This window comes from Capricornis sumatraensis, chromosome 14 (assembly GCF_032405125.1).
Source record: "Capricornis sumatraensis isolate serow.1 chromosome 14, serow.2, whole genome shotgun sequence".
Lineage (NCBI taxonomy): Eukaryota > Metazoa > Chordata > Mammalia > Artiodactyla > Bovidae > Capricornis > Capricornis sumatraensis.
In genome coordinates, this window is record NC_091082.1 from 52,909,672 (window position 1) to 52,927,339 (window position 17,668).

The 17,668-nt window shown below is 41.4% G+C and overlaps 1 protein-coding gene across 1 annotated transcript in view; it reads right to left on the minus strand.

Annotated features, from left to right (window-relative positions):
• The window catches only part of PER3 (period circadian regulator 3), a 66,789-nt gene that overhangs the window by 12,601 nt on the left and 36,520 nt on the right, over window positions 1-17,668 (minus strand). Inside the window, 6 exon segments of the mRNA XM_068985741.1 lie at window positions 234-342; window positions 1,746-2,398; window positions 3,084-3,332; window positions 7,273-7,305; window positions 7,308-7,393; window positions 7,853-7,985. Of these exon segments, the coding sequence (XP_068841842.1) occupies window positions 234-342; window positions 1,746-2,398; window positions 3,084-3,332; window positions 7,273-7,305; window positions 7,308-7,393; window positions 7,853-7,985 (1,263 nt within the window).

Genomic DNA, 17,668 nt, shown 5'->3' on the forward strand with positions numbered 1-17,668 from the left:
GAAACTTCTGTATGGTGACTGTGGTGGTGGTTACACTGCTGTAAATCCTTGTCAGAACTCTTATTTTGTACCCCTAAATGTGGTGAATGTATCGTATATAAATATACCCCAATACAGCTTAGAAAAAGAAAAAAAAATACTTTACTTTCACCCCAGGGCCAACACCTGAAAGCCCGTTAAACAGTGCCCTCCTAACCATGGGGTATGAGGACTATGTCATTTTGAGCTACTACCTGATGCTGCAGGGCCTGTTCCTGGCGGAGACACTGAGTGCAGTGATGCTATGGATGGTTTCTTGATAGTAAAACCATCTATCTCAGTCCCACTGCTGCCACGGACACCCTGCCAGAAAGCAAGAACACAAGGAAAGAGACGTCATATTACAGAATAACTGGCAGATCTTCAACTCACATGTTAAACAGAAAAAAAAAAGTACATATCAACACATAACTGAGAAGTAAAACATTTTCAGCCTGTCCCCAAGAATATGGTCAAAGTTCCTTTGCATATAATGTTAAACATATGGCTTGTGTGTGTGTGTGTGTGTGTGTGTGTGTGTGTGTGTGAAAAAGTGAAGTCGCTCAGTTGTGTCCGATTCTTTGCGACCCCATGGACTGTAGCCTAGTAGGCTCTTCAGTCCATGGGATTTTCCAGGCAAGAATACTGGAGTGGGTTGCCATTTCCTTCTCCAGGGGATCTTCCCGACCCAGGGATTGAACCTGGGTCTCCCGCATTATAAGCAGACGCTTTACTGTCTGAGCCACCAGGGAAGGGGATCTAGCTCACTGACCAAGGATCGAACCCAGACCTCCTGTAATAGAAGCATGGAATCTTAGCCTCTTGGTCACCAGGGAAGTTCACTACTGCTTTCTGAGCACATTCCAGGGCTTCTGTGGTGTCTCAGATAGTAAGAATCTGTGTGCAATGCAGAAGACCTGGGTTCAATCCCTGGCTTGGGAAGAGATCTTGATCTAGATTCTTGATCTAGGTCATCAGATTCTGAACATTTGTTAAAAATGGTTATATCTTGAAGTGAGGACTGAAAAAAACCTTAGTGGAAATACTTATGCTTGTCTTGGATCCTATATCTAAATATAGGAAAGTCTTGCCCCGAAGTTTAAACTGACAAATCTGAGAAGGCCTTTTTACATAAAGAGGTGAAAAGTGAAAGGAAAGTGACAGAAATTTTTTCACATAAAATTGATATGTATCAGTATAAAACTATAAACTGCCTACTTTACTGATAAATAATGACAGAAAGGAGCTCTCCCCATACACACCTGCTATCCCATAATTATGTCTGAAAAAGTAAAACTGTTAAATTTATGTCTTGTCCGTACGGCTTGCTCCTAATCTAAATAGTCCATAACCCCAGTTGTAAGAGAACACATTTTTTCTAGGTAATGAACATTTAAGTTTAATACCTAGATATCACATTTTAAAGCAGAGGGGAAATCCAATTCACAAATACAGTCTGAAAGATAGCACATGGGGGAAAACCTAGCAAAGTATGTAAGAATTCAGGACACAGAAAATCCTTTCACTGCAGCTTTTTAAATGGAGTCAGGAGGGAATACCGTGTGTTTCCGTGGAACAAAGTCTCAGCCTCAGCTGTAATGAAGGTTACCCTCAGGTGTAATGCAGACTAGGTCATTCATCTTGAGCTTCAGCACAAAAACCTTAATTTTAATAAGAGGATGCACAGTTACTTTCTCGTTCGTGTGCTGGAAGTTAGCATCACTTACACACACAGTTTCTGGGCATGCACAGGATCGGGGCCTGTCCTCCTGCAGGAGGTCAAGCTGGAGCACGGAGCTGCTCCCTGAGTTGATGAGGGGGTGTCCTTCATTCTGTGTTTCCCACTTCTCCTCTCTGCTCCTTGGGTTGATGGTTGAAGACAGTGGGCCCGGGTTTGGAGCCACTGCTGATACCGAAGAGAGTATTTCGGAAGAGGGTGCTGCTCCCAAGAAGGGATATGGGGAGAATGACAGTGACGAGAGGGGAGAGAGAGAGGGGTCATGCAGGAAGATGTTCACAAAAGTGTCGAAGTAAGCAGAAGGCAGAGCTGGGAAATACTGCAGGCTGCTAGGCAAAGGTGGCTCAGGCAGCCTTGGCAGTACAGTTATCGAGGCTTCATGTTCTCTGCCAAGGGAGGTCGTGGCTGGGAGGGGAAGAGCTGGGACGAGGCAAGGGGCTGGGCTGGGAACCATCACTGTAGCTGGGAGCGAGGGGCCAGAGGCATGGGGACAGGAGGCGGACGAGGGGCACCAGGGCTGTCCATCCTGGTGGGGACAGAAGTGATCCTTGGCGCTCCTGCCATCCGACCACACGAGAGGCTTCTTTCGCTTGTGTTTCCCCTTTTTGCAACCAGCTGATCGTGTCGGCCTGGAAGCAGAACCTCCTGCAGGATAAAGACGGAGACGAGTTATAGGAAACTAACCCAGAACAGAAAGACTCCATTGACAGGTAGCAAGCACATTACAAGGAATAAACATTGGTCAATAATAACCATGTCCACTGCAGGAATGACAGAAAGTAGACCTAGAAAGATGGACGAGATCCTGGATACAAGCTGTTGCTATAAAGTAAACCCCATTTCAGCATCTCTCAGCCATTTCCTTACAAGCAAACCTCCTACACTTCATGCCACATTTTCCAGGACTCATGTATGATTCCTAAACTTGATAACTCTGTTGATAAATGGAATATATATATATATTTTTTTAAAATTTATTTGTAATTAGAGGATAATTGCTTTACAGTGTTGCACTGGTATCTGCTGTAAAACAATGCGAATCAGCCATAAGCATATGTATATCCCCTCCTTCCTGAACCCCCTCCCACACACTCCCACCCTACCCCTCTAGGCTGACACAGAGCACTAGGCTGAGCTTCCCACTAGCTGTCTGTTTTACACATGGTGGTGTATATGTTTCAATGCTACTCTCTCAGTTTGTCACTCCCTTCCTTCCTCCGTCCCATGTCCACAAGACTGTATGTCTTCATCTGTACTGCTGCCCTGCAAATAGGTTTATCAGTACCATTTTCCAGGTTTATATGGAATATATTTTTTAAAATTTAACTACCTTGAACATACAAATATTTAGCTTTGCTTCTGCTTTCCTGCTGAAGATAGGAGCTATAGGGTGACGACAGAATCTTCTCCCGGAATTTATCTACATAGCTCTGCTCTTCCTTCTGTGTGTGGGCTGACAGCACAGCCTTTGTGAGCCCCCAGTGTTTAAATGCTTCTGCGGCCAGTGGAGCTGGGTGTGTGCTGAGAGTCCAGGGCTCACACGCCAACGGTATGTGCTCTGCTGGAGTCAATTCCGCTGAAGTGGAAGAAGACAGATTTAATTTTAACTCCAATGGGTTATTTTGCATTTATTTACTTTCACTAATTTAACTCCCTTTCCCAATAAATTATTACAGTCATTACAATGGCTGGAACATAAAACCTCCATCAATCCAGCAGGTACATTTTTATTTTTCGGCCTCGTTTTACACTCTTTGCAAGCTTATATATACATTTTGGGCTTCCCGTATGGCTCAGCTGGTAAAGAATCTGCCTGCAGTGTGGGAGACTTGGGTTTGATCCTGTATTGGAAAGAACTGCTGAAGAAGGGAACGGCTACCCACTCCAACATTCTGGCCTGGAGAATTCCATGGACTGGGCAGTCCATGGGGTCACAAAAAGTTGGACATGACTGAGCAACTTTCACTTACTTACTTATGTACATTTCAGAGTTGTAATGCTCAGTGTGCACACATTTATTTAGATCCTGCTTTCACTGTAAATATTTTTTATCTCCATGAATTTTTTGAAAAATTATCTCTGGATTAATCTTTTAATGTGTAATATAAATATGTGGTCCAAAAATTAACATGTGTTAGACATTTAGTAGCTTCTCCCCAACCCTAACACCTGCCTGCTGCTGCTGCTAAGTCGCTTCAGTCGTGTCCGACTCTGAGCGACCCCATAGACGGCAACCCACTAGGCTCCCCCATTCCTGGGATTCTCCAGGCAAGAACACTGGAGTGGGTTGCCATTTCCTTCTCCAATGCATGAAAGTGAAAAGTGAAAGTGAAGTCGCTCAGTTGTGTCCGACTCTTCGCAACTCCATGGACTGCAGCCTACCAGGCTCCTCCGTCCATGGGATTTTTCAGGCAAGAGTACTGCCTAGTTCTCATTTATTCTCCCCACGGAAATCCTTTTATTTGCTTATTTATCTACTTTCTTTAAGCATCTGTAAATAAGTACAGATATAGATTCTTATCCCTCTTCCTCATTTTTACCCAAAAGGCATATAATCTTGTACACTAACCTGCAGTGTGTCTTTTCATTTAACAATATCCCTTTTATCAGTGCATCACATAGGATTCCACTTTGTGTGCATGCATGCCGCATGCTAAGTTGCTTCAGTTGTGTCTGACTTTTTGCGACCCCATGGACTGTGGCCTGCCAGCCTCCTCTGTCCATAGGATTCCCAGTCAAGAATACTGGAGTCTATTGCCATATCCTTCTCCAGGGGATCTTCCCAACCCAGGGATCAAACCCATGTCTCCTGCACTGGCAGGTGGATTCTTTACTGATGAGCCACAGGGATGCCCATAACCACCTGTAGACAAACGCTAGGTTGCTTCTAAACATTACTTCTTCCAGGTACAAAAGATTTTACAGCAGACACTGGTGGGTCCTCCCAGCCTCCATTCCCCCTCTCCTCTGTGGTGTGGTACTGAGGTGTGGGTAGGCTTGGTCCCACTCCACTTCCAGAAACGGGCTCTGACTGATCTAAGTCAACACACCGGACAGAGGGCTTTAGATTCTGGGCACGGTGGAGGAACAGGGACTGGACTGATCTTCTCACCTGAAATAACTAGGAAGGGACAAAATATGTGAAACAATAATTTCTAAGAAACAAAACATCCTAAGGGATTGAAAACAAGGTGAACCTCAGGAGCTGAGAGTATGGGGAGGTCACAGTGGCTGGAGATCAGGAAGATGAGTGGAGGGGACAGCCACACGAGAGGCCTCCAGACAGCTGTAGAGAACCCCCAAGTCCTCAGCAGTTCATTCATGGGAGGAAAAAAAAAATCATCTGAAAGGATCAGACTGAAGCTCACAGCAGGTGGAGAACAGGGCTCGGCCCCACAGCCAGACTAGAAGGTCTCATAACCCATATGCACTGGGTAGAATACTCTTAAGGGTCTTGCCTCAGTAGTAGAGAAGAACTAGACCTCCCTACACTGCTCTGCTCCTGTCTAAGCAATTTTAAAAGCAAAGCCTGAGAAGATCCATCTGTTTCCATGAAGCTAAACTGGGTCCCAGAATAAAGCTCAACAATGTTAACAGGAGTATTTGGCACCCATTCACAGCATCTGCAATCCCATCAAAGACTACTTGGCATGCGAAGAAGCAGGAAGACACAGCCCACAAAAAGGAGAAAAATCAATCATGAAAAACCAGCCCGGGGCGGCGAGAGAACTAGAACTGGAAGACAGAACGTTAACAGTTGTACTGTATTTCACACAGTCACAGGGAAGATATTTTAAATATGCTATATAAGCACATGCAAGATATTAAAAAGACTCAAATAGAACTTCTAGAAATGAAAACTATCATATGTGAGATGGAAAAGGTACTGAATGGAAATAATGACAGATTTTACAATAGAAAACACTAGTGAACCTGAAGACACAGCGATAGAGACTGTCCCAAAATGAAACAAAGACCTAAAAAAATGAAAAGGTTTAAATGAACAGAGCATCAGTGGACTGTGACACAACTTCAAGCAGCCTATATACATAGAACTTGAGTCCCAGAAAAAGGGGAAACAAAAAATATTTTAAAAATAAGGGAAGAAGTTTCTTCAATTTGATGGAAACAATAAAACTACAAATCCAAGAAGCCGAATAAACTCCAAGTATAAAAAACATGAAGAACACTACATCCTGGAACATTAAAATCAGACTGTCGAAATACATGATGAGTAGAAAATCTTACATGCAGCCAGACGTTGCATATAATATTATGCAAACAATACAGATGACAGAAGATTTCCTGTCAGAAACAACGCAAATGAGGAGTCAGGAGAACAGCATCTTGAAGGTACTGATAAACACTGTCACCCTAGAATTCTATGATCTGTTAAAATGTGTTTAAAACATGAACCTGAAATAAAGACACTTTCAGATGTATAAAAATGTAAAGGATTCATCACTGGTAGACCTGTACTACAAGAGATAAAAGGAACACCTTAGGCAGAAGAAGAATGATACCAGATAAATCTACATAAAGGAATGAAAAACACTGAGAGATGAGTAAAGGGATAAACACTTAAATTTCTTTAAAAGATAATAATTACATAAAAATAATAACAACATAGGGTGGGATTTCTAACACATGTAGAAATATATGCCAACAGACAAAGACCGAGGTGGGTAAATGGGAGTATAGTATTTTAAGTTTTTTTATACATGAAGCGGTATAATATCTCCAGAAGACAGACTGTGAAAAATTAAATGCATACACCATAAACTCTAAAGCAACAACTAAAATAAACACCACTTTAAAAGTAAAAGGTTAGAAAATGATATAAGATAAATAAAAAAAAAGCTAGACTGAATATATTAATACAGACAAAGTATATTTTAGAGGAAAGAAAATACAAGGGATAAAGAAAGACATTTCACAGTGATAAAAGGATCAATTAATCAAAAGGACAAAACAATTCTAAACAAGACCCTGATGCTGGGAAAGATTGAGGGCAGGAGGAGAAGGGGGTGACAGAGGATGAGATGGTTGGGATGCATCACTGACTCAACAGACATGAGTTTGAGCAAACTCTGGGATATGGTGTAGGACAGGGAAGCCTGGCGTGCTGCAGTCCATGGGATAGCATAGCAAAGAGTCAGACACAGCTTAGAGATTGAGCAACAGCAACATGCACAAATTAAGACAGCTTCAAAATGCACAAAGCAAAAACCAATAAAACAGCAATGAGAAATAGACAAACCCACAATTTCAACCAGAGGCTTCAACACCCCTTCTGAGATACAAGTATTCAGAAAATCAGTGGACAGAGAATAATTGAACAAACTATCAACCAACCTGACCTAGTTTATACACTGATAGAATATTCAACCCAACAGAGGCAAAATAAACACCCTTTTCAAGTGAATACATTGTTTAAAATGCCCCCCCAAAAAAGACAAAAGAGAAACACAGAGAGGTGGCTCTCTCGATCTGACTATGGAAGACACCCCTCTCACCTTGCAGTGCCTGGATGTCATCTGCTCTGTGGCTTTGTCCTCTTCTGAGGATGAGGAAGTTGTATTTGTAGAGGAGATACACTTCCTCTTCAAAGCTGGGATGTGGTAGCTCTTCAGGTACCTGCATATTAATTCGGCCATGTATTCCTACCTGCCCCCAATGTGGGCACCTCTCACCTCTCTGCTTTCCTTCTGCCATTTCTGTTTGGGATATTTCACTGTCTTCCTGGGTGAAGTCTTCCCTGACCATTGGATTGACGGGGGTCTTCCCCCATCAAGGGATTCTTATATATTCCCTTCTATGGTCTTGCACTGATTTTCGCAACTTAATTCTTATGAGCACAGGTCTTGTCTTCTCAACTATATTCAAAGAAGGGAAGCATCTTCTAACTTTCTGGATCCCCTGAACTGTTCAATTTATTATGAATTGTAGGTGGCATCTATCTACTGACCTATAGTGAAAAATCAAGACAATAGCTGGTGAAAAATCAAGACAACAGCTATTAAAAATTATATAAACGCTCCATAGTGACAACACACACTTCTGGAAAAACACATTATCAAAACTTGTGTCTCATACCTGATAACACTATCAATACAGTTTATCTGCTGATAGGATGGGCTACGCTGAACCTTTCTCAAATCTTCACGGGACTCAGTGTACATGCTATTATTTTTCACTGTCTGGAAGGAAGAGGAGGTCTTCTGCTCATCTGAAATAGAATGAAAGGATGTCCAGTTAAAAATGTATTCTTGAGAACATGTACTTATTTAGCAAAATTAAATCATGATATTTTGGGATTCTGAAGGAAATCAGTCCTAGGATTTCTTTGGAAGGAATGATGCTAAAGCTGAAACTCCAGTACTTTGGCAACCTCATGTGAAGAGTTGACTCATTGGAAAAGACCCTGATGCTGGGAGGGACTGGGGGCAGGAGGAGAAGGGGACGACAGAGGATGAGATGGCTGGATGGCATCACTGACTCGATGGACGCGAGTCTGAGTGAACTATGGGAGTTGGTGATGGACAGGGAGGCCTGGCGTGCTACGATTCATGGGGTCGCAAAGAGTCAGACACAGCTGAGCGACTGAACTGAACTGATATGGTACTTCAGAACAGACATGATCAATATTATATAGCTATTAAAAATCAGCTCAGATTTAAATAAGCAGATATAGAAAGATACCACACAGAACAGTTACATGAACAATCCCATTTGTACCTTTTAAAAAAGGAGTGAAACAAATGTTTCAGGCAAAGATTATCAAGGAACAAACATGTGAAAGGTGAAAGGCTGATGGGGACTTTTACAGTGTTACTACCTGTACAACTGATGGATCCTGGTATCACTAAGCAGGAGGTGACAGACACAGTGCATTCTTATGTGTGGTGACAGAAAGTGCATGGCACTGCCTGTGCTGAATTGGTATCCAACAGAACATTCTATGATGACAGAATTGTATTTTATCTATACTGTCCAACCTGGTAGCCATTAACACCACATCCAGCAACCAAGCACTTGAAGTGTGGCTACAGCCAAAGAGGAACTACCTTTTACGTTTTATTTATTTGTAACTTATTTGTATTTAAATTGCAAAATGTGGCTGCTGCTACTGCTGCTGCTAAGTTGCTTCAGTCGTTTCTGACTCTGTGTGACCCCATAGACGGCAGCCCACCAGGCTCCCCCGTCCCTGGGATTCTCCAGGCAAGAACACTGGAGTGGGTTGCCATTACCAAATCGGATAGCAGAGGTATATATAGAGAAAAAAAGACCACAGGCTGGAGCAGTGAAGAACTTTCTGTATAGAAGACACAGCCAGTAGAGGAGTCTTATCCAACCACTGATTTATTCTCTGTATCTATGAGCTTTTTTGTTTTTGCTTTTTAGATTCTACATATAAGTGAAACCATATGCCACGTGTCTTTCTCTGACTTATTTCACACAGCACAGTTCTCCTAAAGTCCTTTTGCTGTCACAAGGGAAGAATTTCATTCTTTTTATGGCCAAGTAGTATTCTATTCTCTATATATACCAGTTCCTTTATCCATTCATCCATGGATACACACTTAGGTTGTTTCAATGTCTTGGTTATTGGAAATAATTCTGCAATGAACATAGTGATGCATATATCTTTTCAAATTAGTGTTTTCATTTTCTTCAGATAAATACTCATAAATGAGACTGCTGGATTATATGGTAGCTTCATTTTTAATTTTTTGAGGAACCGCCATACTTTTTTCCACAGTGGCTGCACCAATTTACATTCCCATCAATAGTATAAAAGGGTTCCCTTTCCTCCAGGTCCTCACCAACACTTGCTATTTCTTGTCCTTTTGATGGCCATTCTGATGGGTGCGAGGTGACATTTCATTGTGGTTTCGATATGCTGTGGTCTCCAACTATAGCTGTGGATTCGTTTATTTCTCCTTGAAGTTTTTTTTATCAATTTTTGCTTCATAGTACATATTTTGAAGCTCTGGCATTAGGTGCATCAACAGGCTTGGTTTATGTTCTCAGAGAATCAACTTCTTAGTCTTTGTGCAATATTGCTCTGAAAGCCTCATTCTAAAGGCTACTGTGTCTGACCTTAGTACAGTGCCTTACAGTTTTCTTTTGACTCCTGTTAGCATGGCATATCTTTTCTAACCTTTAATATTCAAAATGGGTTTTGTTGACAATATACAGTTGCATCTCGCTTTTCCATCCAATTTGACAATTTGTCTTTTCACTGGTATATTGAGATCACTCACATATGATGTGACCAATGCTGTTGGATTAAAATGAACCCCTTTTGAAAAATTTTAGGAGGATAATTATAATATTGTGATTTTTTTTGCCATACCTCTTGCTAGTTGTTTTCCATTTGTTCCATCTGGGTTTTTTGGTTTGTTTCTTTTTTCTTCCTTTTCTGTCTCACTTGGGTTAAGTGTTTTAAATTACATTTTACCAAGTCTACTGACATTATTTATACTTCTTTAAAAATTTTTACTAATAATTATCCTGAAGTTTATACACATATTGTAAGAAGTCAGTTTCTATCTCATCAATATACTCCAAATAATAAAATTTGGGAGGAATTTTACAACAGTATATTCCCAATACCTAGCTCCTGTTCTTTGTAGTATTTTTTACACACATTATAAATGCAAAATATTCTTTTTGCTTTAGTCAGTTACCTTTTAGAGTAACTAAAAATAAGTGAAAAATAATATGTATTTTATCTTAAGTGCCTAAGTATTAGCCACCCAGTCATATCTGACTCTTTGTGACCCCATGGACTGTAACCAGCCAGGCTCCTCCATCCACGGACTTCTCCAGGCAAAAATGCTAGAGTGGGTAGCCATTCCCTTCTCCAGGGGATCATCCTGACACAGGGATTGAACCCGGGTCTCCTGCATTGCAGGCAGATTCTTAACCATTTGAGCTACCAGGGAAGCCCTGGGCATTTCATCTTACTTTATTCCATTTCCAGAGCTCTTCATCTTCGTGTGGATCCAAGTTTTATGTCTGGCATCATACTCCTTCTACCTTTACAAATTCCTTCAGGACTCTTACAGAACAAATTTACTGCTGGCAGTAAATTCCTGTAGCTTTTGTTTGAGAAAAATCTTTATATCTCCATTTCTGAAAGATACTTCCCACTAGGTGTATAATTCTGCATTTATGGTCTTCTCCTTTGAAGATTTTACTGTTGTCTAACATTCATGGTTTCTGAAGAAATGTATACTGTAATTTTTATTCTTATCCTTCTTTCTCTGTTTATAATCTTTTCCTTTTGGTTACCTTCAATATATTCTCTTGGTTTTATTTTAGTTTGAATATGATATGCCCAAGCATTTTTATTTTTTGATTTTTTTTTTTTTTTGGTATCTATGCTACTTGATGTTCTTTGAATGTGGAAAATCTCAGCCATTATTTCAAGTATTCTTCCTGGGATTCCAATTACTCCTACTAGATCATTTAATCCTGTCCTCAAATTCTTTTTTTTTTTTTTTTTTTGGCCGAGCCACATGGCATGCAGGATCTTAGTTCCTCAGTCAAGGATTGAACCCACACCCGCTGCACTGGAGTCAACCGCTGGGCAGCCAGGGAAGTACACCTAAATTCTTAAGAGGTTCTACCCTGTATGTCCTGTTCTCTTTCTGTTTCAGCTTGCATCATTTTTATTTATCCACCTTCAAGTTCACCGATTCTCTTCTTAGTTGAGTGCCCATCAATGGCATTCACTTACCTCCAGCGTTGCTAGCATCTGCACTTGATCCTTCCTTTTATATCGCCTCTCTATGCTGCGATTCCTTATGTGGTTTTGCATGTTGCCTACCTTATCCTTTGGAGCCTGTATTCATCATTCAGTTATTTCCAGTGTCTGTGTCCTGCCTGACTCTTGTTCCGATGACTGTTTTGTCTCTTAGGAGGTTTTTTCCTTGCTTTTCGTATGTTTCACAATTTGCTGAGAACTGAACATATTATATAAGACAGCAGGGACTGGGCATGGCTTCCCTTCCACGACATCAGAGTCAATCTAATTAAGCTTTAGGCCAGGCTAAAGGTCTGCTGTTGCTGTGATCTCATTCAGTGTACGGCAGCTTTCAGACCCCTCCAGTGTCACTCTGCCTCAGGTGGTGGCTGGTCTCCTGAGAGCTCCTCTTTTCCAACGTCTGCTCCACTTTCAGTCTTGGGCTTCCCTTTACACTGTGCCTCGGAGAAGGTCTGCCTCTTGCAGGTGACAAGATTCAGTCGGTTACAGGATCCAGCACTTAGTCCACTTCATGTAAGCGTGTGCCTCGCCTCAGATTACAGGCCTGCTGGCTGTCCTGTACCCTCAGCACTCTGATGGGTTCAAGAAAGATCATGAACTTAATGCCTGTCTGGGCTTTCTCCCTGTTAAGTTTGGAATGAGTTAGTTCAGTTTATGAGTCATCTTTTACCTGGGCTTTGTGTCACCCCTGCAGTGGAACATTCAATTTCCCCTAATTTCCCCAATTGTCTGGCAGCAGGTTATTGATCAGTATGTACAGCTGATGAAGGGACTTTACGTGTCTCTGTTGTTCTTCGTCCTGTCATAATACACTTAAAAGTTTCCCTTCTTAAGTGTGTCTGAGTGCTCAGTTGCGTCTGACTCTTTGCTACCCCATGGACTGTAGCCCACCAGGCTCCCCTGTCCATGGGGTTTCCCAGGCAAGAACGGTAGAGTGGATTGCCGTTTCCTTCTCCCAGGGATTGAACCCATGTCTCTTGTGTCTCCTGCATGGGCAGGTGGATTCTTTACCACTGTGCCACCTGGGATGCCCTATTATTCTTTCTTATTCTTTTCTAAAGCATGACCTGCCTTTACAAAAAGGGTCAGCATGTAAACTTAAAACCTTGTGTTCTTGTGTGCTGCAGCACCCTGTCTACATAACATGTATACAATGACCGTTATTTTCCTTTTCATTGGTGTATGTCTCTACTCAATTTCTAATACTTAAACTATAACATTTTCCATCTTTAAGTTGTATCCCTGTTCTCTTGAGTAATAAAGATTTTTTTTAACTAGCTCTTTAAACTTGTAGGTCTTAAAATGTTAATAAAATCAAGATGCCCAAGTAATATCAGTTCTCTGAGGTTATTCCAAATGGCAACAGATTTTTCCCCAGTCACATCCCAGGTGTGCTCACTAAATATAACACATATGTTAGAAAATGTAAGTTTCTAATAGCAGCATAAGTACACAGAGTTACCTATAGCTTAAATTTTATAAAATGGTGAACAAAGTACCGATGTCTGCTTAGATATACAGCCTCAAACAACAGTACTGGTGGTATTGCCAGACCAATGGTAGATAATAAGAAACTGGATAAAGCAGGAGCTTAGAAAGAATTTCTACTCTGAGAAGAAATTCCAGAGGTCAGGACACAAAAATCTCATGAACATGAGATCAGAGGTCAAGGCAGCAGCAGGTAGCACTACCTGGATCAGGCAATGAAGAAAACATTTAGAGATTTTAGATTTCAAATCTCCCCAAAGAATTTTTATCTGCCAGGACATGGGATAATGATAAAGAGCAAAAAAGATATTTAAGATAAATCCTTTTGTGGAGGAGATCAGATGGTGTCAAGCGACAAAAAGTGTTGTCATTTCTATCTTGAGCCCTTACGTCTACAGGAAAAGAAACACACAGAAACATGAATCCTTCTGTCCAGGTGAAGAAAAAGTACAAAAACCCAAAGTAAAGGACCTGCTGTATCCAGAAGGCATCCTATGGGCTCCCAGTGATACCACTCGTAAGAGCCACAGTTTGATGTTTTTCTTGTGGAAATCATGTCAAGTCCCAAAAAACACAGCTACTATATTATTACTGACTTTAGATAAGATTTCACCCTATTGTGTAAAACACCCATTTGACAATGGTAGAGACCATCAGTAACATTTAGGTGACCCAAATCTACAATAGCTTCCAACATTATATTAATATTTGGGGAGAAAAATTAGAAGAGAAATTTACGTAAGTAAAGAAGTTATGAAACTTATATATATGTGAAGTGAGGTGAAGTGAAAGTCACTCAGTTATATCTGACTTTTTGTGACCACATGGACTGTAGCCTGCCAGGCTCTTCCATCCATGATATTCTCCAGGCCAGAATACTGGAGTGGGTAGCTGTTCCCTCCTCCAGGGGATCTTTCCAGCCCAGGTCTCGAACCCAAGTCTCCCAGATTCTTTACCATCTGAGCCACCAGGGAAGCTTGTGTGTCTGTGTGTCTCTGTGTGTATAGATATATCAGTTTTGGTAGAGTCGCTCAGTCATGTCTGACTCTTTGCAACCCAATGAACTGCAGCATGCCAGGCCTCCTTGTCCATCACCAACTCCCGGAGTTCACCCAAACTCATGTCCATTGATCGGTGATGCCATCCAATCATCTCATCCCGTCATCCCCTTCTCTTCCTGGCCTCAATCTTTCCCAGCATCAGGGTCTTTTCAAATGAGTTGGCTCTTTGTGTCAGGTGGCCAAAGTATTGGAGTCTCAGCTTCAACATCAGTCCTTACAATGAACAGCCAGGACTGACCTCCTTTAGGATGGACTGGTTGAATCTCCTTGCAGTCCAAGGGACTCTCAAGAGTCTTCTCCAACACCACAGTTCAAAAACATCAATTCTTTGGCACTTAACTTTCTTTATAGTCCAACTCTCACATCCATACATGACTATTGGAAAAACCATAGCCTTGACTAGACAGACCTCTGTTTACAAAGTAATGTCTCTGCTTTTTAATATGCTGTCTAAGTTGGATTTCCCTGGTGGCTCAGGAGGTAAAGCGTCTGCCTAAAATGCGGGAGACCAGGGTTCGATCCCTGGGTCGGGAAGATCCCCTGGAGAAGGAAATGGCAACCCACTCCAGTATTCTTGCCTGGAAAATCCCATGGACAGAGGAGCCTGGTGGGCTACAGTCCATGGGGTCACTACGAGTTGGACACGACTGAGCGACTTCATTTTCCCTTTCAGGTTGCTCATAACTTTCCTTCCAAGGAGTAAGCATCTTTTAATTTCATGGCTGCACTCACCATCTGCAGTGATTCTGGAGCCCAAAAAAATAAAGTCAGCCACTGTTTTTCCATCTATTTGCTATGAAGTGATGGGACGAGATGCCATGGTCTTAGTTTTCTGAATGTTAAGCTCTAAGCCAACTTTTTTACTCTCCTCTTTCACTTTCATCAAGAGGCACTTGAGTTCTTCACTTTCTGCCATAAGGGTGGTGTCATCTGCATATCTGAGGTTATTGATATTTCTTCCAGCAATCTTCATTCCAGCTTGTGTTTCCTCCAGCCCAGCGCTTCTCATGATGTACTCTGCATATAAGTTAAATAAGCAGGGTGACAATATACAGCCTTGACGTACTCCTTTTCCTATTTGGAACCAGTGTGTTGTTCCATGTCCAGTTCTAACTGTTTCTTCCTGACCGGCATACAGGTTTCTCAAGAGGCAGGTCAGGTAGTCTGGTATTCTCATCTCTTTCAGAATTTTCCACAGTTTACTGTGATCCATACAGTCAAAGGCTTTGGCATAGTCAAGAAACCAGAAATAGGTGTTTTTCTGGAACTCTTTTGCATTTTTGATGATCCAGTGGATGTTGGCAATTTGATCTCCAGTTCCTCTGCCTTTTTAAAAACCAGCTTGAACATCTGCAAGTTCATGGTTCACATATTGCTGAAGCCTGGCTTGGAGAATTTTGAGCATTACTTTACTAGCGTGAGATGAGTGCAATTGGGCGGTAGTTTGAGCATTCTTCGGCATTGCCTTTCTTTGGGATTGGAATGAAAACTGACCTTTTCCAGTCCTGTGACCACTGCTGAGTTTTCCAAATTTGCTGACATATTGAGTGCAGCACTTTCACAGCATCATCTTTTAGGATTTGAAGTAGCTCAACTGGAATTTCATCACCTCCACCAGCTTTGTTCATAGTGATGCTTTCTAAGGCCCACTTGACTTCACATTCCAGGATGTCTGGCTCTAGGTGAGTGATCACACCATGGTGATTATTTGGGTTGTGAAGATCTTTTTAGTACAGTTCTTCTGTGTATTCTTGCCACCTCTTCTTAATATCTTCTGCTTCTGTTAGGTCCATTCCATTTCTGTCCTTTACTGAGCCCATCTTTGTGTGAAATGTTCCCTTGGTATCTCTAATTTTCTTGAAGAAATCTCTAGTCTTTCCCATTCTATTGTTTTCCTCTATTTCTTTGCATTGATCGCTGAGGAAGGCTTTCTTATCTCTCCTTGCTGTTCTTTGGAACTCTGCATTCCGATGCTTGTATCTTTCCTTTTCTGCTTTGCTTTTCACTTTTCTTCTTTTCACAGCCATTTGTAAGGCCTCCTCAGACAGCCACTTTGCCTTTTTGCATTTCTTTTTCTTGGGGATGATCTTGATCCCTGTCTCCTGTACAATGTCACGAACTTCCATCCACAGTTCATCAGGCACTCTGTCTATCAGATCTAGTCCCTTAAATGTATTTCTCATTGCCACTGCATAATCATAAGGAATTTGATTTAGGTCATACCTGAATGGTCTAGTGGTTTTCTCCACTTTCTTCAATTTAAGTCTGAATTTGGCAATATGGAGTTTATGATCTGAGCCACAGTCAGCTCCCAGTCTTGTTTTTGCTGACTGTATAGAGCTTCTCCATCTTTGGCTGCAAAGAATATAATCAATCTGATTTTGGTATTGACCATTTGGTTATGTCCATGTGTAGAGTCTTCCCCTGTGTTGTTAGAAGAGGGTGTTTGCTATGACCAGTGCGTTCTCTTGGCAAGACTCTATTAGCCTTTGCCCAGCTTCATTCCGTATTCCAAGGCCAAATTTGCCTGTTACCCAAGATGTTTCTTGACTTCTTACTTTTGCATTCCAGTCCCCTATAATGAAAAGGACATCTTTTGGGGGGTGTTAGTTATAGAAGGTCTTGTAGGTCTTCATAGAAACGTTCAACTTCAGCTTTTCCAGCATTACTGGTCAGGGCATAGACTTGGATTACTGTGATATTGAATGGATTGCCTTGGAAATGAACAGAGATCATCCTGTCGTTTTTGAGATTGCATCCAAATACTGCATTTTGGACTCTTTTGTTGACCATGATGGCTACTTCATTTCTTGTAAGGGATTCCTGCCCGCAGTAGTAGATATAATGGTCATCTGAGTTAAATTCACCCATTCCGGTCCATTTTAGTTTTCTGATTCCTAGAATGTCAACATTCACTCTTGCCATCTCCTGTTTGATCACTTCCAATTTGCCGTTATTCATGGACCTGACATTCCAGGTTCCTATGCAATATTGTTCTTTACAGCATCAGACCTTACTTCTATCACCAGTCACAAGCACAGCTGAGTGTTGTTTTTGCTCTGGCTCCATCTCTTCATTCTTTCTGGAGTTATTTCTCCACTGATCTCCAGTAGCATATTGGGCACCTGTGGATCTGGGGAGTTCCTCTTTCAGTGTCCTATCTTTTTGCCTTTTCACACTGCTCATGGGGTTCTTAAGGCAAGAATACTGAAGTGGTTTGCCATTCCCTCCTCCAGTGGACCTATAATGCATACAGACTAACTTCTCAAAATAATGTCAACTATCATGATTGATCCAATTCTTCTGAAATGCTCCTTACCTTGTATTGAGAAAAGAAAAGCATGTAAGCAAAAAAAGACCAAGTTTTTCATTCAATTTAGGTCACGGACATTCTCCATTTGTTTGATATGATAGGAAGGGATTATCATTTTAATAATATTTGATTATCTGAAATCCATTCTAAAATTAACAAGTTTGGTTTATAAATTGCTCATACAGAGGAACTGCGGTGCTGGAGAGTTCCTTGGATTCAAGGAGATCAAACCAGTTAATCTTGAAGGAAATCAACCCTGAGTGCTCATTGTAAGG